A 24,373-nucleotide genomic window follows, 5' to 3' on the forward strand; every position below is an offset into this window, starting at 1 on the left:
CTGTTACTGAACCTACCCCTTAATTCATAAAAAAATACTATGTTACATGTCTTATCTCATCTACGACACTCGATCGAATGTGTGGTTTGGGAGAGACAAAACTGGATTTGATCATTTAAGAAAATAATAAAATAAGTGGAAAGAAAGAAAAGCCGGCTCTTGCCTTGTCTGCTTCCCCGGCGTGTATGAATTTGGGAGGGAAAAAACTAGCCCCGCCCACACCAATAAAGCCCGGAACCTTCGCTCTTCCAATCCAGACAAAAGAAGGAAAAAGGCGAGGAAGAACCTCATCGCAGCACCTTGGACACGGCTACCAGCACACACACGCACCCATACACACCCTTCCGAACCTTTGCACCTTCATTGTCCACCATAACCCGGTCCATTCAAACCGCTGAAATCCGTGTTCCAATGATGTCATACCTGTGGATCCTGCTGATCTCTGGAGCCTTGTTGGCTGGACGTGTTACCACACAAGGTATTAAGGATTTTTATTTGCAAAATTATCTATCTATCTATCTATCTATCTATCTATCTATCTATCTATCTATCTATCTATCTATCTATCTATCTATCTATCTATCTATCTATCTAATTTTTTAATGACAGTCCACCTCAATACCCCTTGCACTGTATGTGTGTGTGTGTGTGTGTGTATACGGACAGCCTGTTAACGAATGATTTAATTAGGATGATAATGAACAAATGGGGAAAAGCATCAAGGGACTGTGGTAGCCCCACTGTCATTTACTTAATTGCACTTCTGTCGAGAAGTATTTGGACAATAGCACAGATTGAAGGCTTGCAGTTGTATTCGAAGAGGGTTTTAAGCAATAAATAAATAAATAAATGCATTGACCATTAAGGGATTTTAACTACTTTGTCTCAATTTTCAGGGGGTCAAAAGTTGACAGTGACATATTTGCAAATGTAAGCATAATTATCAATATGTAGGTCAAAAGAATGAAATGTGGAGCCTAATGGCATCACCAAATTCAGCATTCCCTCCCCACGGCAACCCTTTGCCAGGCTTTCACTTATTAATGCTGTATTCCATTTATTTAGCCATTTTTGCAATTTGCCATCCACACCCACTGGCCACTTCATTAGGGTAGACCCATACGATATAATCAGATCCAATACAAGTGTACCAAACAATTCTGCCATTACAAATATGATACACACCGTTTGAGTGATATTGTCAGACACAGATACTGTCATTCAAGTATGTTTATGTACGCATTGTAAAGTGATGCACCTCTCTAACTGCAGTGCCTTGTAATGAGACCTGTTTAAGGTAAGCTTTTTATTATTGGAAAAAATGTACAGAAGGCTATTTCAAACTAAAATGAAGGTTGTAAAAACTCATGCCACATTGCCTTAGGGAAATTTAAAGTCCGTGATTTTCTTTTTTAAAACCAGAGAACAGAAATGTGTGCATTGACACAAATAATCCCTTACAGCGGGACTTCTTGAACTAGCACGTCAATATTTATAATGCATAAATCCGTATAAAATTAGCCCCTGTCAACAAATTAATCGTCTAGATTTACAGTTGGAGTTTAAAAAACAATACTTCCGTAAAATGATTATGCAATTTTCACATTTTAAGACAGTTCTCATGTGCTTTCATGACATATCCCTGACAAAAGTACACAGTTAAAATTCCAGACTATCACTTGAAAGTGGCTCTGGATCTTCGCCTTACATAGGCTCCAAGTCATTGATGGAGAATTTTCGTGTGGCTGCAGTATTTGGCGAATTTGCTGAATTGAAACATCACAATTTGTCTGAATTCAGAACTCCTCGCTCACAGACACATTTTTCCATAAATAAACAGATACAATATTTACTTGTTTCATTTCACACTTGATTGGTGGCACACACTCCAGGGACACAACTATTTGTATAGAAGCCATTAAAAAGTAAATTTTCCATAACGTTAGCTTAGGACACAAAAAAAAAATCTTTATTTTTATAAAGCTGTTGCATTTCCCCTCAAGTTCCCCTAACACCCTCTAGTGGGTAGATTATGCATGTAGGCCTAATGATTTGGCCAAAGAAAGTGGTGGCAAGCCTTATGTGGGTAGTAGGCTTGGGATTGTTTAGATGAGAAGGAAGAGATGTTGGGCGCTGTGGCTCTGCCAGTTCCCTTTGGCTTTAACTGACAAATAACCACACGCACACACAAACACACCGCCACTCATCTGTGTCCCAGCATAGCATTTTCTTAACCGTTGATGTGTGTTGACACTGAAACAAGAGAAGTGCTCGCTCGCCTGCTTGTGTGTATTAGTTAGCCTTTATGCCTTATGTAAAGATATGAAAGTGACGTACAGTATGTGCAGGGAGTGTCTCTGTAATCAGAGCTGACCTCCAGCTGGAGAAAACTTCACTTCCTCTCCCCTCAGGGTCCTCAACATATGTGTGAGTTAATGTATGCACGATTTAGTCTTAAGTGTCTAAAAAAGTGAAATGGAAGGTTCCTTACTAGGCTTGTATGATGTGTGCCAGGTGTATGTGTCTGTTTACACGTTCAACTGCCCTCTGGTGACAGTGTGCGTGATTGGGGAAAACTGCACTTTGTGTCCCACAAACACACAACAGAGAAGTATTCTTGAAACAAACGCTGCGTGGCCGCATCGCCTGACAACACAGACAAATCAAGACACATTGAGAGGTGGGATATTACTAAGAGAAATGGTTCGGTTTCTGGTTCCAGTACGCACGACATTTAATAATAGTCTATGTGGTTGACCACAATTGCACTGTAGGTGGAGGCGATATGGCCAAAAAATGATCACGATTATTTTTTATCATGTCGTCCTATCCCCATTATCACCATTTTTATATTGTTTTTAAACTGACAGTTTTAATTAAAGTAACTGTACTGAAAGCTCAATAACCTAGAGCAGTGGTGCCCAAGTCCGGTCCTCGAGAACCTCTATCCAGTTGATCATTTGAATCAGGTGTGTTGGAGAGGGGGGCATCTAAAGCAGGCTGGATAGGGGCTCTTCAGGACCGGACTTGAGCACACCTGACCTAGAGAATAGTTGAACAATTTATCAGAGTTTTACTTTTTTTTTTTAACAACTATGGCGTTTACCATTATGTGTTAGCATCAAGCTCACGGACTTAAGTTATGTGCTTGTCATAAATACACCTGTAATTCTCTTTGATTTATGGCCTGTGGCTATCATGTTTTAGGTCGACCTCTTGTTTTGTTGTGGCGCTAATTGAGTGTTTGAATTGATGAATTTGATTGATAGCCAAAGTGGAAAAAAAGGTGAATTGCTGTGCTGTGTTTGGCTGCAACAATGCAGGTGGCAGGGATAAAGTTTCATTGTACCCTTTACTCGTGTCAATTCTGAATCAGGGTGTGAAAATGGAACATTTGTCTTGAAAAAGGCAGACATTGTGGCTTTCATATATGTCACTCCACCCAGGTACCCTGACTATAAATGCGTGTTTGTTCTGAACACTTGCTTGAAGGTAAATTTAGTAATGTTAGAAAATGTACATACTGTACATATCTCAGTTTTTACATTTTAGTCTAGTACTTGTCAGTAACACAGATTTACGTTATAATTTGTATATGTCTTACATTGGTTCTCAGTCAATTGTTGGTGTGGTACCATGCTAACCGCTGCCTACCATTAGCTTGAAGCTAATGTTAGGCAGCGGTTAGCTTGAAGCTAATGTTAGGCAGTCCAATACTGTTTCAGCTAAAGTAAGCTAAGCTGTCAACTATTATATCAAACAATTGTTGAGTGCGGCCATTTTGTAATTGTGCCGTGTCCTTTTCAATTTTTTTGCATATCTAAGGAGATTGGAAAATTTATAACATGGCTGATATTAAGTGATTGTTACACAGAGGAAAAAGGAAAACAAGTTGGTCTACGAGTCTTTCCGGTTCTTGCCTTGCTTATCCTCCAGATCTCCACTCTCAACAACATAGTATACAAACAAACATCGATCACGTGATCGAAAACTACCTAAAGACCAGTTACGTACTATTCTTACAATTACGGTCCAAAATAAAGAGATGCATTCTCATATTTTTGCGGGATGTCTTCAAAAATGTCATTCATTCACTTTGAGCCAATACCTCAACTTACACTGCACCTCACTGTTCCGAGTGGAGAGTTAATGGCCGGTGGTTGTTCGCTTTCGTTTGAGACTACCATGTGGTTTGGACTCAGAGGATCGCGTGCGACCACGCAGAGACACAGATGAGTCAGAAGCCTCCAGGGAAAGCTGTGGCGAGGAAACGACGAGAGCGCGAGAGACAAAAGGAATCAGTGGGGACTCTTGAGATAAAAAACAGAATCACCCTTAAAGCAAATGAGAAAATGTACATACTTAGTAAAACAACATACTTTGTAGAACAACTTCCATTAAAAGCTAGTCCTCTACTTTTGTGTTTGTATATGTTGGCAGCTTTGAGACAGCTTTGAGGGGTGTTAATGGACCCCCCCCTTTTTTTATGTCAAGTGAAGGTAGTTAGCAAAGGAAGTGAGAAATGGGAACACAATGCTCTACAAAGTACTGCTGCAAGCAGACTGTTTTTATTTCTTTTTTTCAAGTTGTAACGGTTCTTCCATCGTCAATTCTGTCACCATTCTCTTAATTAGATCTCATTATGTCTCATTGTCTGCGTGTTTACCTTAAAACAGTGAGGTTCTTTTGTTTTCATTAGGATTTCAAAACAATTAGCCAGCTCAGTTAGCAAATCCTTTATTAACAGCACAGGCAATATGTGAAGTAACATTTTACTATTAAGAATATAGCAGAATAATGAAATACGAGACAAATAATCGGAGTAAGCATAGTCGGAAGCCCATTTTTTTTCCCGTCTACGTAATCGTCTATCGTCCATTTTCGCGGTGAGCGGTGTTGTCAAGTTTCACATGTCCACTCTGTCGTAGGGAAATATGAATTGATATAACAACCTTTAACAAATTCAAAATATTTTTTATTAAATGGTACACAGTCAGCTTGCTAACTGAATCATGTCGCAAAGTCAGCTTGCTTGTCAACAAGCTCACATATTTTGTTGTTTGCATGAACATGGTCTGCTTGCAGTTAATTTACATTTTAAAAAGTGTGGTAGCTTGACCAATATGCATTCCTAACAGCATAACAGCTACTTATGGTACAATTATTTTGAAGTTCAATGGAAAATCTCCTAAAGGAACCTAATGGTGGTAATGACTCAGTTGTCTTTGTAGTTCATAGACTAACATGACAGCTGCTGTCACTCAACAGAAGCAGCCTTGTGATCAAAAATATACAACTGTTCAGAGTTACAGAGCTGAGAAAAACCTTGGGCACGAGCCGCATGCTGCTTCACCACACCTAAAGACAAAGGACTTGTCTGCTGACACGTAGCAGCCTGCTCTTGTAAAGTTCCGTTACAAGCTCATACACATCTGCCGCCTCATGACTCTTCAAATAAATGATTGAGCGCTTGTGTTTACATTACACTCGGCACTGTGCCGCGAGGTAGGGAAAAACAAAAATCCACGTTGCTCTTATCTCATTTACTCAGCGTGCACGCGCCAATGCTTTTCGGGTGTTTGTGTGTGCGTATTTTTTTTTTTTAACACATGAGTGCGCAGCTAAGTTGTGTTTGTGCACGTTAAGTAGGTTTGTTTATGCCAAACTTTTATGAGAGGGGGTGGAAGGGAGGTGATCCTTGAAGGTGTGTTTGTGCTTGGAGCGTGCCAAGCTGTTTCATTCGGAGGATTCACAAGGCGACGTGCTACCCTTCGAGCTTCAACTGATACACTTGGCAAACAGAGATGTTCTGTTACGAAGCTTGCGTATATAATGAGTAGAAGATCAAGAGTCATTTTAGTTGTCAAAGAAGACAGTAATGGCACCTGAATTCATTATATTCCTTACCTCCATCTGTTTCATGTTGCGCTTGCTTGTTCTCTGCTGGAACCTTGCCCAAATTAATTTGGGAGAGAAGTGAGCTACATCCTATACTGGTTGCAAGTCAATCACAGGTAAGGGTGTCCCGATGCAACTTTTTTTTCACTTCCGATATCATACCGATATTGCGGCCGAGAGTACTTTCCGATACCGATATCATCCGATTCGATATCAACAACAATGGTACATGAAAAGCATGATTTATTCCAAACAGCATCCACCCCCGAGGCGGTCACATGACATGCCGGGTGACCGCCGAGGGAGCCTCCGCTACAAATCTCATTCAAGTGAATGACAGCGGTGTGTGCGATCGTGATTTTTTTTTTTTTTTTTCCCCATCAGCTTAAATGTTTATAAAAAATATATTTTTTAGAATCGAGGAGACTTCGGCTCTCGACTTCGGCTGGTTGTCATGTACAACCTATAAGTCTTTTCAGTCGCCACATGGTGAAATTTGGGCACCTGCACGGAATGCACCTCCAAATCCGATGTACCATAGAGCCCTGTAAAGGACTCCCACACCACCGCCGACAACTTCTTCTTTAGCTCCTTCACAGGAGTTGTTTTGATCACATGGACTCTGCATGCTAGATCCGGCCATTGCTGGATACAAGACATGGAGGGGAGTCGGGAATGGATTGCTTATCTATGAGTGTTGGTATCGGATATTTTGGCTGTAGACCGATCAGTGGTTTTTGCACTGATATCGGACCGATATCCGATACAAATATCAGATCGTGACACTCCTAATTACAGGTTACATGTACACCAGGGGTGGCCATGTCCGGTCCTCAAAAGCCATAATCCAACCTGTTTTAGGTTTATCCCTATGGCAACACACCTGTTTCAAATGATCAGGTTATCAGCAAGATTTGCAAAAGCCTGATAATGAGCCTGATGATTTGAATCAGGTGTGTTGCCGTAGGGATAAACCTAAAACAGGCTGGATTGTGGCTCTTGAGGACCGGACTTGGCCACCCCCGATGTACACAAACAACCACGCTCACGTTCACACAAGTGAAAGCCTTTAATCAAGCTAACATGCATGATTTGGAGAGAATGCACGCAAGCAGCGGGAAAAGCATCAACAAACTCAACAGCCAAGATTCGAACGGAGTCTCAGAACTGTGAGGCTGACTTGCTAACCGCTACAGCGACGTGCTGCCATATTCAACAACCTTTCCTGACAGCAATGTCGCCTCTTGGCCAATATTGCCTTCTTGGTTTACAAAAAAAAAAAAAAAATGAGTCTGGCTCTCCCAACGCTCCCGCCCATCATGCTGCTCGCTTTGCTGTCTCAGCTCCTCACACGCATCAGGGGAATGTCACAGCGCTGTCTCAAAGACGCATAGGCGCGCGCCAAACAAAGACGGGCTCGTCTTATTTTCTCATTAGTGCACACTCGCAATGCCAGGGTGGATGCAGCCTTTTTTTTTTCTTTTTTTTTTTTTTGGAATGGAGGCAGGTTGGATATGATTGATGTCATCCCATTGTGGCTGCAGCAGGAACACATTAGAGCAGGGTGGGGCTGTCTCTGTGTGTGTGTGTGTGTGTGTCAGTGAGGTTATGCATGTTGGAATATGTGATGAAACTGTTTTTACCTTTCAGGCAAAAGTTAGAAGTAAGTAGATGGACAACAAATCCAACCCCAAGCTGTCTTTTTTTTTTGTTTCTTAGTGGCTTACTCAAATACACGCATTGGAACCGCTAATGTTTCACACAATGAACTATTTTTCCGATGGGCAGTCATCTTTTTCAGGATCAAACTACCACCATCATAATACCTAATAATAAATAACAATTGAAATTTTTAACTGTCATGAAATGTTTGGTAGAAGTTAACTGCTATAAATACTAAAATGTAAAAAGAATGAAACTCTATAAAGGAAAACGTGAATATATTTACTTTATATTTATACACTGTGTGTATGTGGAGCATGGACATATTATCACGCACAATTGACGGCAAGTAAGATGAAAGTGACTCTGAATCTTCAACAGCTGGCTGAAGATGTCATGGGGGGGAGGGGGGCTTTGAGTCGGTGTCTGGGTATTATTATGTAAATTAGCCACATTGTCGCCATGCAGAAAAATTCAAAATGGTTTAATTTCACACTTGATGGCTGGGTTGTGGCACTTTAGAGGCCTGATCTAGAGAGATTTTCAAAATGCTATATTTTACATATTTATTCGCTTGCTTCACAAAACTGTCTCCCGTTGTTTTTCTCTCAACTCGCTGGTTGTAAAAAAACAAAACAAAGAAAAAGCACGTCTCGCCTTACGTCACCCACGATGGCTATTTGTAGTCCAACACATAATTAGACATTAGCGGGCTATTTTTCATTGGCATTGTTGAATTTGTCCGACTGTGTCCTCATTTTTAAAGATGTATTAACAAAGGTTTTAAGGCGGCGTGGAAGCGAGTGTTGGTCATTCTTCTGTTTGTGGTTTGACGTTTGCCAGGCTGCATTTTTTTTAAGTTAGCTCCTCACTCAGTGCATGCTGTTTATTATTTCTCTGTCTTCTTCCATTAACCGCCTTTTATTAGATGACGTGGCCCCAACAGAGGATGCTGCCGTCCATTCCACTTTGCTGCCCGAAATTGTGGAGCATGCAGACTTAGAGGCTGAGGTGAGGACAATTGCCATTTGTGTGTTTGGTAAACTGAAGCCCACTAAATTTGATCTTCAACAACCCTAAAAATATCACATTATCTTACAATATATTATTTAGTAGAGCTGGGCATCGTCTATCCATCTATAACTTCTGGGCGGTATTTCCGGGCGACCCGCATGGTCTCAGTCTGCCCCTCGTTGGCGACATTCAATCGGCGTCGAGAACTTAATGTGCATGTCACACGCAGGCGCCGCACAAGCAGACACGCCGCCAAATAAAGAAAAAATATCAAATAAAAAACAACAGACACACGCACAGCGTGGTGATGGGTGGAATAAAAACAAAATGGGCCACGTCATTGCATTTGTGGGACCGAAGGGTAGACGAGACTGTTTTATTTATTTATTTATTTATTTATTTTTATTTATGTGACGTGGTACCAGTGAAGTCCGTTCTGGACACCGTTTGGCTGACTCGGACCGACCGGGCAGGTCTGAAATATAGACGGGAGCTCATTGGATTAAAGCATAGACGAATGCCCAGCTCTGTTATTTAGGGTTATCTCTAACAATTTTTTTATAGAATTGAGTATCCTATCAATTTGCCCATTGATTACTCGGGCAATCAGACTTCGGTTAAAATACAGTTAAATACAGGAAATCGTCGCTGTCCTGTGAAAAACCCTTATGTCAATTTTTTTTCATTTTCCTTATTTTTACGTGAATGATGTTTCTGCGTTACAGGCATCGCATTGACGTGAAAAAAAAAAACCCCATAAATCGGACATATGTGTTTTTCACAGTACCGTGACGAAATACTACCAGTAAGTGAACCTGAGCCAACTGAAGCTGGAGCCCATGTGACTCCAGCTGAAGGGGAAGCAGAACCGGAAGCTCCGTCAGAGGTAGACCCAAAACCGGAGGATCACGCAGAAGAGGAATCGCAACCAGAGGCGACTGAAGAAGTGCAACCAGAGGCTACTCCCGAAGGAGAAGCAGAGGAAGCTCCAGAAGAAGAACAAGAGGCCGCAGCAGAATCAGAACCTGAGGCTGCAGGGGAACCAGAACCAGAGCCAGCTGCCGAACCAGAACCAGAGCCAGCTGCCGAACCAGAACCAGAGCCTGCGGGGGAACCAGAACCAGAGGCTGCTCTAGAACCAGCAGCTGAACCAGAACCAGAGGCTGCAGCAGAACCAGACGCTGAACCGGAACCAGAGGCTGCAGCGGAACCAGCAGCCGAACCAGAACCAGAGGCTGCAGCAGAACCAGAAGCTACGGCAGAAGGAGAAGCAGAATCAGAGGCTCCTGAGTCTGAAGCAGCTCCATCAACCCAAGGTGATTAGGAATTTTTCCACTCAACATGACTTCCCACTCGGTGATGGTGTGAGTGGTTGCCTGTAGCACATTGTACAACACAACAATGTAGCACATTGTTGCTACATGTGCCCCGTAATTCCCCACGTCCCTCAACAGGTTTTAAGTGGTATAGAAAATGGATGGATGGAGCTCAAATGTCATCTACTCGAGTGCATGCTTAAATGAGGCCTCCATCCTCATCAAGTTTATTGCGTTTCTCTCACCCTGGTGCCAAAGTAACTATCCTTGACCTTTCTTATAAATCAAGGCTATTTAAGCATCTCTTTGCCTTCATCCTCTCTTTAAGGTCCTGTGGCTGGTCCAGTAGATCCAGAATCTGCACAAGGCATTCCAGATGCGGATGAACAACCTAGCGCCAGCGCCGATGTATCTCATGCCCACGAAGAGGTCAGTTAGTGGCCGCCTCGGAAAGTTTTCTGGAAATGACATCCAACATCTTTTATTGTATGGAAAATAACTTCATTCCGCTTCAGTCGTTGAACGCAAATTACAAACTGTATTTCAAGGGGAAACTAAATCCTAGTTGAATGTTATTTTCTAAATGTGCATCCCTGTTTAGCAGCTGCTGCTTACTTAAAGGGGAAGTCAACCCCTCAAAATCTATTTGCCTTCACTAGTCTAAACATGGCATTCTGCTTAATATTGCGCTTGCGGACTAAGAGTTAATCCACCCATTTTTAGCCATCTCAGGGGGCGGCCATTTTGTCATTTCTGTCGACTGAAAATGACCTCACAGTTGCTCGGGGCTCAGGTGATGACCAATCACAGCTCAACTGTTTTCTGAAGCTGAGCTATGATTGGTTTGTTACCCGAGCCTTGAATAAATGTGATGTCATTTTCAGTTAACAAAATGGCTGCCCCATGAAATGGCAAATTTTACTGCTTAACTCATATTCGTAATAACGCAATGTTAATCAGAATGTTGTGTTTCGACTAGTGGGCCTGCATAGAACATATTCTTGAAAATAAATGTTTGGGGTTGACTTCCAATTTAAATCTAAAAATTATTTCTTGCAAAGATACATTTTTAAATATTGCATCTACTCACGGCGGTCACCATTTGTAGATCTTTTCACTCTGTAGTTCACAAGAATTATGTTGTTGTATGTTCATCAGTTCCTGCCCACTTTATTCACTAACAAAAACATTCAGTTAGCAAATATTCAGCAAAGACAAGCTACACATTTGATTTTCTTCACAAGTACATAATAAACCATCGCCATCAAAATGCACCTAGTTGAATGTACCTGACCGTCATTTCTTTTAGCGGATTTGTTTCAAGACGTTGATGTACAACACTTACTTATCTTTACACTTCCTCTGACGGCCGCTGCCATAGTGTACCCCGGGTCGAACAATTAAATCCATTTCTCTCAAAATTTGTAAATGGACACAGAAAGCGCTACTTTGACGCCACTTCCTGTCTGACAATTTCACTGAAGATGGTGACCCTGTACGTCGAGCCCACAAACGCAATAGAATGAGACAACCGTGTTTTGACTAGTGTTGGGACATTCAATGTATTCTTGAAAAAAAAAAAAGTTGGGAGGGGTAGTTCCCCTCTAGTTCCCTATGTTAAATAAAACATTTTCACAGCATGGCTCTGAAGATGAAGGCACAGCAGGAGCAGATGCAGCTGTGCCACATGACGAGTCAGCTCAGGCAGGCGCGGAGGTGGACGATGGCACAGAAATAAAAGCCCAGGTCCCTTCAGGTGAGGATGTACAGTATTATTTAGGACTAACACACATTCAGATTTGCTATGCATAATAGTGTTTTGTACTCAGTAAGATTTTCAACAAAAGAAGGTTGAGAAAACCTCTGAGCAGAGGTTGCCCTCCACATCACCTACCTGCCGCCTACAATGCTGTCCTTTCATCCCTTCCTAAGAGATTCAAAAATGTAGCCTCTAGCAAAAATAAACATGACACAGCCACTTTTGGCTTCCAGATGTCTCTGTGACAATTGTTATGACTGGTTGGAATACTAACAGAGGGGTGATTCTTCCAAAACGACATTGGGTGGCTACTGCACGGGTAATGTTGGCCAAAGTGTTTCATGTGTTCAACTCCCCGTAGGTACGGTGAAGGGCAAATCAACCTAAACATATTTTTTTCAAAAATATGTTCTATGCAGGGCCACTAGTTGAAACAAGGCATTATGATTAATATGAAATATGAGTTAAGCAACAAAATCCACCCGTTTTTAGCCATTTTGTCACTTCTGAAAATGACATCACACACCCTCAGGGCTCAGATAACGACCAATCACGGCTCACCCGTCTTCTGAAGCTGAGCTATGATTGGTTGTTATCTGAGCCCTGAGAAGTTGTGATGTCGTTTTCAGACGGCAGAAGTGACAAAATGGCCACCCCCAGAAATGGCTAAAAACGGGTGGATTTTGTTGCTTTACTCATATTCCACAAACACTTTATTTATCAGAATGCTGTGTTTCAACTAGTAGGCCTGCATAGAATATATTCTTGAAAAAAATATGTTTGGGTTGACTTTCGCTTTAAGGATGTCGTGTATCGCAGGGCTACATTGGCCTTTAGACGAGGAAAAATGAGGCCGTAGTAAGCCCAGCTCCCTGTGAAGTTGAGAGCTCATATTGCATGTTTTGATTCAGTTACTGCCCGGCGATCACACGCTCACGTTCACATCTGTGGATAACAGTCTTCACTGAATCCAACATGCATGTTTTTGGAATGTGGGAGGAAGCCGAAGTACTCTGAGAAAGCTCACGCAAGCACGGCGAGAACACAGAATCTCCACACAGGAAGGCCGCAGCCCAGACTTGAAACCAGAACCTCAGAACTGTGAGGCAGGCGTGCTAACCACCCTCTAACCGCCAACTGTAATATCATAGCTTAAAACTAATGAAAAAGAACATTTGTTTATTGTGTCGGAGCTCTTCTTTCTGAATAAGTACTGCATTTTCCCCAGTGCGTCATAGTGTAACGTGACCCCATGAATATCCATGGAATAAGTCAAAAATGTTGCGTAATCATTTTGACACATCCACTTCTCATGCGATCTCCTGTTTCATATTAGACGGCAACTCCCTGTTTTTTCAGCATATTAATGTGAAACATAATTTTGGGAGGTTCTCTTTGTAACACAAATTACCTTGACAGGTTATGGAATGAGTGTATTATGGTTAATTTATCTTGAATTCAGAGTGGTTATGTTGTATGCAAGAAATCTTTCAAATAACCTCAGTGTGACTGAATCACTGTGGAGGTATCACCCTTCATTTGTCTGTACAAGTCTGTTTTTTCCTGCCCATTTTGGATTGCTTCTTCTTTTTTTTTTTTTTTAATTAAAGGCGTGTGCCTTGTTCTCTCGCCAGCCATTATTCATCTGTTAAATATTAGAACTGTGCTTTGTCAAAATCTCCCTGACTGGATATCCTCCTTTTTGTCAGTCATGATACGGTGCAACCTTGACAGTCCAACACAGTCCTGATGCTGCTTTGACCTCTATATGTGCATAATTTATAATTATTAATTTTCTCCCTGAGAAAATAATGGACAGTATAACTCTTTTCCAAGGTCAAAACTTTTTCTATCAAAAAATCTCTCAACTGGACTGGCTAAGCTTCTATTATTTTGTTTTTGATTTTAATTTCATGTTGACTCGCTCTCCATGAGATTCCCAAGTCCTGCAGGTTTTCATGCGACTAAGGATAACTTTTCTGAGTTTCCAAGCCAAACCATTAAATACACAGAGACCATAGACCTATTTTCAACAAAATAGTAAGAGCATGTCAACTTTAGCCATGGCTTCTACGTTGGTTGAATGGCTTCTTCGCTGTGGACTGTTACTGTAACATTGGTATCGGTTTGAAGTATTATTTCTTGGAATGTACAATAAATACATTTTTTTAAAAAGACGATAAAGCTACCTGTCAAGCAAAAATGACGCTAGTTCTGCATTTTTTTTTAAACTAATGTACTACTTACTGTCAGATCACACAGACAGTTTGAAAAATCTGTGTGTTTTTTTTTAATGCAAACTCCCTATTTAAAGAATTTGTTAGTTGCATTAAGTCACTGACTTGAATAGACACCTCCTTTTCTTCCGCTTAATATGTGGGTGCTATTACCCTAAAACTGAAGTAAACAACCCCAAAATTCTTCGCAATAGTATGTTCTATGCGCCTCCACTAGTCTAAACATGACATCCTTAATAATATTGCGTTGGTGGAATATGAGTTAAGCAGCAAAAGCCACCCGTTTTTAGCCATATCTGCGGGCGGCCATTTTGTCATTTCTGTCGACTGAAAATGACATCACAACTACTGAGGGCTGAGGTAATGACCAATCACGGCTCACCTGTTTTCTGAAGCTTAGCCATGATTGGTTGTTACCTGAGCCCTGAGCAACTGTGATGTCATTTTCTGTCCACAGAAAGTGACAAAATGGCCGCATCCTGAGATGGCTAAAAACTGGTGGATTTTGTTGCTCGACTCATATTCCACAAACGCAATTTTAATCAGTATGCCGTGTTACAACTAGTGGGCCTGCATAGAAGATATTCTTGTAAGCAAAATGTTTGGGTTGACTTACCTTTTAAATATAATTGATGGCATCACAACTCGCACCGTCTGCAATGCAAACAAAGCACCCATAAAGCTACAAAGTGTTCTCACCCTCCAGTTTGGGTGTGGATTGTACATTAGATACATTTTATGATGTATTGCTGTATGAACATTAACTCATGAGATTGAGAGTATCTCTCTTAACACACATCCCCAAAAAAGTTATTTTTCATCCAAGACTGATTCACGATCAGGATTCACTGCGTGAAACCGAAACTAAGTTGCCAAGAACCGTAAATGATATTCCGATGCTATGTTGACCCGGCCAGCCTCACGCTGAACATGCTGTATAAATCTTGCAGGGTTTTCCGCAAGGAGCACATAGCGAGGCTATAATGTATTGTTGCTGTCAGATTATATCCTAAAATCCATGTCATCCCCAGTTCACACATTCACGGTCAACGCCCTTTGCCGCTATTGTTACGGGCTTGTTATTTAGCACAGCCCTGCGAGGCTTTTACTTATAACCGTAGGGGGAATGACATGATGATGGACGGGTGAGGTTGCTATGGTGACGGTGGGAAGAGACGCCATGGTCTTGTTGAGGTAGGGGGGGAGGGAACATCTGGACAATATCCCACTTGGGTGGAGATGGATGAAAAGTGACCTGCAGGGATTAATTTTGCCTTTCGCTCACCAGTTTGTGTGTTTTGTCAGATGGAGGCTTTAACTTGGAAGATGCTCTGTCACAAGGCGACGCGCAGTACACGCCAGCCCATACAGGGAGGGGCAAGAGTGCCGGATCAGTGGGTTAGTAGCTTAAAATGTTGAGACTGGAACACTATAAGAATGTGTGACAAGAAAGGTACATTTGTAGGAAAAGACATTATGTTGCGTTTCAAATTTCATCAATAATTCTATCTTCACACTTTTCCTTTATGCTGTGACTGATGTTATACTTTGACCCAAAAGTTCATAGAGGCATTACACTGTGATTTAACACATCTTTCTAATGCTTCCCACTCGGTGCTTTTACTTTCCATTTTGACAATAATGTGGGAACAAGTGTTTTTTTCCCCCCTTAACGCCCTTTTATTCTCCACCTGAAAGCTGAGTCATCCGGGTCAGTTTAATCATTATAATCGAGTGAAAGGCACTCCTTCCGTGTACTCTGTCATTAGTGGCTTTGTGGGACAAGTTCAAGCAGGTATTTAGGCAGTCATGACGACACATGTATACATGAGGCTCTTGAATTTTTTGCCTTTCGTCTCCCTTAACATCTTTTTTCCTTCTCCGTAGCGCATATTGCCGAAGCCACAGGAGAAGGTAAGCGCTCCCCCATCATATGCAGTGTAGGGACAAAAGTCACACCCCTGAATCACTGTATTTTTTTGGAGCTACAAGCCGCCACTCAGTCTTTTCTTTTTTTTTTTTTTTACAAATTACTTTACTACAAAAATGTAAAACAAAGACAGTTACCAAAGATATTAACATCGTCTTACAAAAGTCTGCTTGTGTAATGTTAACGCACAATGCTAAACGCCATTGATTTGTCAAGGAAACTAGCATAAATGTTGCAGTAGTTATAAGCCTTTAGACAACTTGTATTTAGTAGTACACGCAGAGAGCATACAAAAATACTCACAGGCATTTATGTATTTTTTATCCTATGCGAAAAACTAGAATATTATTACGGCTTAGTTGCGCCCATTTTCTGTTTCATCATCAATTCTACGTGCGTTATAATGCCCCCTGGTGGTTAAAACACGGACACCAGAAGGAGCAGCACAATGCCCATTGAGTTATCATGATGTACAAATGGTTTAATTTAATTTAATTACGTCATTACTATATGTGTTCATTAAGTATGCGTAGAATACTGTAAAGTGCCATTTGTCTTCCTAAAAAACACATTACAAAACATGTTGGTGTTTTTTTTGTTTGTGGAACAAATTAATGGCATGTCCATTCATTTCAATGGAGAAAGATGATTTTAGATTTTAAAGTCAATAACTGCCACACTAAAATAGTAAAGAATTTGATGGCTGTTTTCTTTTCATTATTTCCATCAGACGCTGATGCTGAAGGTAAGTTCCCCCCTCTTGTGTGTGTGTGTGTGTGTGTGTGTGTGTGTGTGTGTGTGTGTGTGTGTGTGTGGGTGTGCGTGTGCGTGTGCGTATGAACATAACTAACCACCGGTGTACTTCCTGTTAGACCTGCAGCACCAACATTTCCTTGTTCTTCATTGCGCGACAACAGCGTTAATCAATTTCCCAAATATGCTTCTCACAAAGGGAGTCCTACAAAAGCACCATTGAATTTACTGCTTTTAATAAATTACTTGAGAGATAAATCAGCAAGCTGTTTTTCACAGATATATCAAATGGTTGTGTGCAAATTGCGCAACTCCAGAGTTTTGCTTCTTACTCAAGCGTTTCAAGCCTACGCTTTCCCTTAAGCATGTTGCAGCAAGCATCAGACACCAGAGCTAGCGTAAACCATTCTGGTACCAGCAAGGTTAGTTTACCTCAGTTATTGGCTGAAACATGAGAAGAAATTCGGCCAAGCCTGACATTGACTCTTGTGTTTTTTCTATACAATATGTGCCTTTGTCTCTTTCTTTGAGTGTTTAGCACAGATGAAGGCACATATACAGTAAAGAGAAGCACATTCAACCTTCTGACTAAACGTAATTACGTCCCGCTTAATTTTTTTTTTTAATAATTGCTTATATTAATAGTTTACAAAGTAAATACACTACAAATTAAGATATCGAAGCAGTTTAATTTCATGTCAATCTCATTTTACCACATTTTAGCCTTAAAAATAAATGGTTTACATATTATTAGATTTTTCTAAAAATGCTCTGGACTCTAAGGTGGATTTCACTTCAATTACTACTCCTACTACAACTACTTTTCTGTTAGCCAGTGCTTTGTCACCATCTTTTGACATCTTAGTTCCCTCTTACAGAACGAGTACAAAATATGCGAATAGGTGAGGATAGGAGTTCACTGTACTTTGTTGCTAGCAGGGTTTTTTTAAGCATTAGCATTCCTAACCCACAGGGAAGCGGTAACGATTTGTTTGGACAACAGGCAACAATTTGAAAGTGTGCTACTGACTCACAATACGTTAAACAACTATTGTTTATGTTTATGTACCGGAGTCCTCTCTTTAAGACATTTTTGAGGTTATGAATGTCACAAAATGAACTAGGTGGAGTCTCTGCTATCATGTGGCACAAAAGCACATGCTCAGTCATCACCGTACTTAATGTTTTTCCAGTTTTTCAGGCCCAGAAGTAATTTTCATGCAAATATTTATCGTAATTATGACTTTAGTAGCGCATTAGCATATTTAAAGGGGAAGTGCTCCTGCGCATTCTGACAAATTCAGTTTACACCACCGCCGCAGATCCTGTTTGTTTCTATTTTTCCACCGAAATGTATTTGAATGGAAAAGCATAGCTTATTGTGTCAAATATTTGTATTTTATTCAAATGAGATCATTTACAAATCTTCCTATTACTTTTTTCGAATTCGAGTCTCACCCCTAATACAAACATTTCCTCCCTTGCATTTTTAACTCCAAAAGTTGCAAAAACTGAAGGAGTCCCTGTCATGCCATGCTGTTGTCCTTGTTGTCGCGTGGATAACTTGGTCATGTTTTGTAAAAAGCATTGGAAATGGCTGCCTCCAGACAGGCCACGACATTAGGGACGCCTACAACTTCAGAATCACAGTGTCGCTTTGCATCAGAGATGTCTCAGCCGTGTCTGCGTTTCACGGCTCATTACTCGCCCACTTGCATATTCAACTTAATATCTTTTCTGACTCATCATGTCAAACTCTTCTGAATGGGCATCTTGTAATCCTTTGCTTCATTCCCTCCCCCTTTCCACCCAGACATCCTTCCTCGCCGTCATTGTGTTACTAAGGCGGCACAGCAACCTGCCATAAAATCGTCATGGCAACTAAAATCACTTATTTTAAACAAGCCAAATTATGCAGATTTAATATTGAGTCAGACAGGACAGCGCAAGCATGTGATGTTAGATGCGTGGTGTGCGTGACTCAGCATGAAAATCATTCAGATCCGTGTTGCCATGGTAACCAGGTCACAGCTGTAGACTGAGCTATGTCGCCACTATTAATGTGTTTATGGGTGATAATTACATTCATAAGAGAGTTAACTGGAATGTAACAGTGTGAGTAGTACAGTTCATGCGTCTTTCTTTTTCACACACTGACAAAGAACACAGTGCACATTTTCATTGAGAATTCAACCACTTGACGTGTGATAAAACTGTTGTAATCTGTGTGGTATGTGGCCATACAAGACATCGTTTGTTATGAAAGACTTCACAAAAATACTTTTAAACATTGTGCACTATGCAGGTGTTTTCAAGTGTATTTTTTAAATTTCTTTTTTTTTTTTTCATAAATTTGACACATTAATGTTCATGCATTATACTATCAGGCCAGCTTTGATTAAAAAAAAAATGCTGAAAGTTAAATGCAATTTATTACATGTTTTAATTTATTATATTAAACAAAAAGATTCTGTTTTACAAGTTGATATATATATATATAAATTATATATTCTTTAAAAGTTAAAAAATACATTCAAACAGTTGTTTATACACAATACAGGTATCTTTAATTTCATAAATTCAACAACAATATAAAAAATAAATATACAAACGGCTTCTGCATTTGATTTGAGCTTATACTTTGTAAATCTTATTTTTAAAATTGCTACCACCCTTTAGACTGTCTTGAGCGTTTACATTTTTTTTTCAATATCACCATAACATTCTGTTCTATTCTTTATTCTGTTTTCTCCTGCATGAATGACCACACAAACACACCGGAGGCTGCAATGATTGTTTTTGAATACATTTGTTTGTGGCTTTTAGAATCTGGCTCAGGCTCCTTGGCGGCGATTTTGTGCGCGGTGGGTGTGGCCGTTGTGGGAGCAGGCGCCGCATATTTTACCTACCAGAAGAAGAAACTCTGCTTCAAGAATTTAAATGGTACGGACATTCCTGTCTCTTAACCGAGAGTGCCGCAATTTATCACACAATTAGCGTGCATACACGTACTGGCCTCAACATTAGCTTAACCTGCGCAAAAAAATGGCTTCCAATACAAGATCTGTTACAAAAAAAATCTGCATTTTCAAAGATACTATTCTGTTTTGATTGGCACTGGTTACACAAGAGGAGCTAAATATTTACAACAGTTCTCAATATGCTACAACCACAATATGTAAGGTATCATACATTACAACTAGCGAGTCTGAAAGAATTTGTCATCCAAAAATATATGACAAAAATATACCGATACACATCCAAGCATGATGGGAAACAAGAATTTTTTTTTTCCGCAAAGTCAGGTGGGAAAATTGTTATGACCATCAATACAGACACAAACATTGTGTAAATATTGTCAATTCAGCACCCTTTTTATTTACAGTCAACTTGAACAATTCATCCAGTACGCTAGCAAGGGTTACCACTTACCAGCATACACACATCATGTAAAAAAAAAAAAAAAGATGATTGACCGAAACTGCGAAAGCCAAGGCGACACGCCTTAGACACTTCACGTGTCCAAGACACTTCAAAGATTTTTTTGAATACTTTAAATTGAGTTGAATAATGTGTAAAAATAACAGACGAAATGGGGAAGGACCATTTGTATGGCTTTATGATCAAATGTGAAATTGACCATATTTGGACATACAGGATTTCTGTCTGACAGCAACTTCATGCATGCTCACGTGACTGATTGAGGTAATTGCAGGTACTGTAAAGATTTTATTTCCCAGATCAAAGGTTCATGGGAAGCGGTGTGTCCCGATGAGAAGGGATTTGATTGTATAACTGTTTTTTCAAAATGCCATGTGACACCTTCTCCGACTCTTTCAGAAGAAGACCCCGAGGCTGCACGCAAAGCCGACGCAGGCGAGGCGCAGTCGGACCCTCAAGGTATGACAAACGCCCACACGCACATGCACACATGCCCACAGAACTAATATTTGCAGTACATTATTTAAAAATTTTTAACGGGTCTTTTTGCAGTCCTAAGCAACTTGCTGAACTCCTCGTAGAGCGGAGATGATCACGTGACTCGAACCGGACCAACCACAGTCAAGCAAAGTGGCAAGCTCACTCTTAGGCTTTATCCAATGTGGAGCTGCATTACTGTGAGGCCCCCCATTGAGGGCTCTGTGTGTGTGTGCGTGTGCACGTGTGTGTGTGTGTGTGTGTGTGTTTCATAAAGACGGTCTAAAAGCGTGTATGTGTGTGTATTCGTTAGCACAGTATGTGGATAAAGCAACAAAGCAACTTGATTTGCAATGACAATTGGCCAGACATTTGTTTGTCCAAACTTTTACGAAATACTTTTTCTAATTTTAACGAGACGCGCCCATCCATTTTATAGGAATTGGGGGGAAAAAAAACACAAAACAATGTAAGTGATGTCTTTGTTATGTCAATTCCATTATTTTATGTTCATAACTATTTCAAACCAACTGCAATATTCACCCAGTTGAATAATAATTGGTAATGATGCTTATAGCTGCCTTTGAATACTATCGCAACAAAATTGATATAAAATAAAAATACATGTTAAGCAGTGTACAGTGTACACACATCAATTTGTAACATTTTAACCGTTTTTTAGAATGTGAGCGTCCCCACACATGATAAGGAAAAAAAAAAGCGTGTGCTTCCTGCCACACACAGACATTTGCGATTGGGGTGGGGGAAAAAAATCACTCGTAACACCCCACCGCAGGATATACACTCATTTGAATATTTCACAGACATCCGACAGACAATCAGGCCTTTGTTCACGTCCATCGAAAGTGAAGAAAAATGCTCAAATTCGGCCCGATTATCGATATTTGTGCAAAGAAATTGAAGTAGTCAGTGGATGGAAAACACAAAGCTCCAACAAGAACACTTGTGGGATTGTGGCAAAGAGAAATGGATTAGAATAGGTGAGAATTGATACATAAAATCAGGAAATACATCATGTATTGCCTAAACATGAGATATACTGTACATATACACATGACAAAGAAAAAAAACATGTTTTTTGTATGTATGTTTTTATAAAGCATACATAACTCCCCTTGCGGCAAAACAGGGTGCCTCTATCAAAAGTAGATTTTTATCGCGGACTCCAAAATTACTTGCAACCCCTTTTTAGCTAAATTTGGGAACTCTGCTGCAATGAGCACAAGTATCGGGACTGATTTGGGTTCTAACCGAGACATTTTTTTAAAAATTTTACTTAGAACGAAGGCTCTTTTTCAGTTCTAGAAGGCATGATTGGCATGATTTTGGACCTATGGACAATAGCCACACCCGAAAGATGTTATAGCTGCAACACTTGCATTTCCATAGCCTTGCATCCCAATAATTTTGTGTATTTTAAGAGTAATGAAAAGTCCACATAGCGTTTTAGTGGCTTAGGCAAAGTGTCACTGTGAGATTTGTACTTAAACGTTGTCTAGTTTTTCTAGAGTGCCTTTCATTGTCCTAGTCTGGCTTGTCCCGTGTACAGACGCACTGAATCTCTCCTGAACGTCCGCGCTTGAAGCACTCTTATACACGCTCTCAAGCCACAACTAAGGTTCACTCACCTCTTCAGGAATGCAAGTGAAAAAGTACAATAGGATATCACCAATGCCTTGCAATTACTTTTGAAATTATGACTGATTCTTGTGGGTCTAAGTTTCACTGTCAGAAAATGTTGCTTTGTGTTATTTTCAAATCTATTTTTAAGTGCCCTGCCTAAATGGAGATAACTGCAACATTAATGTCATGTTTAGAGTAATGGTGGGCACATTTTCCCACCACAAAAATTGGTTTACTGAAAAATGAATTGAAATGTAGTCATCTAATTGGTTGACTGAAGTAATTCAATTTTACAAAGTCCTTATTTTATTTGTAATTAAATAATTGGTTATTTAGTTAGTGCGGCACGGCGGGTTCGATTCCGGCCCCGGCCTTCCTGTGTGGAGTTTGCATGTTCCCCCCGTGCCTGCGTGGGTTTTCTCCGGGTACTCCGGTTTCCTCCCACATTCCAAAAACATGCATGGTAGGTTGATTGGACACTCTAAATTGCCCTTAGATGTGATTGTGAGTGTGTGTGTTTGTCTCTTTGTGCCCTGTGATTGGCTGGCAACCAGTCCGGGGTGTCTCCCGCCTACTGCCCATAGACAGCTGGGATGGGCTCCAGCGCTCCCATGACCCTTCTGAGGATAAGCAGTATAGATGATGGATGGATGGATAGGTTATTTAATTATGATAAAATGAATGAATGAAATTTAAAAATCAGATTTTTTTTTTTTCATTTACGTATTACATGCACTTGTAAATTTTTTACCTCATTTGCGAATGGCTGATCTGTCCATTTTAAAAATCAAATGTGGCCCTTGCATAAAGGGCATACAATTTTGCCCACTTCTGGTTTAGAGTCTGTTATAAAATCTCTACTTTAGCACATGCAGGGGTACCTAATGTTGTGGCCTGTGAGTGCATTGTACAGCGTCTACTACCTATGACTCTTCAATGTGTGCCTCTTTATTACGTTCAATCACTTGTCTTTTTCTGCCATAATCACCATTTATTGGGGGGTATTTAAATCCTATCCATTGTCTATTGTGAGGTGCCTCAGACTGATTGTTTTTGAATAGCATGTGGTATCTGTAGTGCTTGTTGTTGTGGAAATTTGCCTAAATATGAGCGGCTTCATCGATAATGATTGAGTTAATACTGTAGCACAAACAACTAACATTTGAATGTCTTGTTTTCTGTTGCCTTACAGTTGCTGTGTTCCCTTTAAACCTTGCTTGTTGCTTAACGGTTGAATAGGGTGTTGTTGTAAAAAGCGCCGCTTGGCTGCAATACTGCACATGACAGAGGCTGTTTCTAACAGTCTGGCGATATCGGACATTAATTAATTTCAATGAATGAGCTGGACGCAGCAAAATGCCCGCGGTCAAAGCTCTTTTTTAAAATGCCTTGATTAAAATCGCAATAACAAGGGATGGGCTAATTTGAGTACATTTTCTTGATATATCATCAGGAATATATAAATGACCAATTTATGGTCAGATCACTAACCTATCTCATTCCGCTTATTTTATTTATATTTTATTCAAATTGATTTACGTACAGGGCACGTTTCCTGCACGAGGGCGTGGCTTTGGTCAGAGACTTGAGGGGCGGAGGGAGAAGTAACTTAAGTAAGGCTATACGGATCTTACGAGCAGTTAGAAAACTGCAAGCTCCACCGTTGACAATCCCAAATGATCAATGAATCGATTATCATGCCCGTCCCTAATTGCTAGTGTATTTTAAACTGAAGTACTTCGAAAAGTTTTTTTTTTTTCAAGCTGTCAACAATATAAACCCCTGGGCTTTACTTTGTTTCTTCATCAGCGGACCAGTCCTGCCTTATAAGCACATCTGGATTATGAGAAGCAACAAGGTTATGAACACAAATCTCTGATTTCCTTTCAAAATATTGAGACATATCATTTCTTTTCTATGACTATTCAGTGTGTGTGTGTTTCTTTTAATGTAGGAACTGTATACTTCATACTTGTCATCAAGCACTTGTGGTGTAAATAATGTTGAAAAGGTGAATAAAACAAGCAGTTTCGGTGGGACTCGGCCTCTCTGACTTATGTTTGTGTGGTTCGTTCGGCTGCATGTGTCAATTATTTTTTCAGCACCTGTGAGATGTTAAGTCATGAAACGCGGGAAGGAAGGGAGGCAAAATGACAAGCGGTAAGTAATGGTTCCGACGTGAAATGTTTGACATGTCAGGTGTTTATAGGCACCTGCCTTCCGACTGATTGATTGTGACGGC

At 40.4% G+C, this 24,373-nt stretch overlaps 1 protein-coding gene across 2 annotated transcripts; it reads left to right on the forward strand.

Moving 5' to 3' along the window:
- Positions 1-259: 259 nt before the first annotated feature.
- LOC147136433 (uncharacterized) lies at positions 260-24,170 on the forward strand. 2 transcript variants are annotated; one of them, XM_086051401.1, is made up of 11 exons: positions 260-478; positions 8,489-8,571; positions 9,359-9,890; positions 10,219-10,319; positions 11,529-11,646; positions 15,192-15,284; positions 15,774-15,800; positions 16,547-16,561; positions 19,396-19,512; positions 20,410-20,469; positions 20,563-24,170. In XM_086051401.1, the coding sequence occupies exons 1-11, from the start codon at positions 412-414 to the stop codon at positions 20,589-20,591; spliced, it is 1,242 nt and encodes a 413-aa protein (XP_085907527.1). In that variant the 5' UTR covers positions 260-411; the 3' UTR covers positions 20,592-24,170. The 2 variants fall into 2 exon arrangements, with proteins under 2 accessions (XP_085907527.1, XP_085907528.1); XM_086051402.1 differs by lacking the exon at positions 260-478 and adding an exon at positions 7,270-7,462.
- Positions 24,171-24,373: the final 203 nt, after the last annotated feature.

The sequence above is a fragment of the Filicampus tigris genome, chromosome 14 (assembly GCF_054856515.1).
Source record: "Filicampus tigris isolate MCC_2025a chromosome 14, RoL_Ftig_1.0, whole genome shotgun sequence".
NCBI lineage: Eukaryota > Metazoa > Chordata > Actinopteri > Syngnathiformes > Syngnathidae > Filicampus > Filicampus tigris.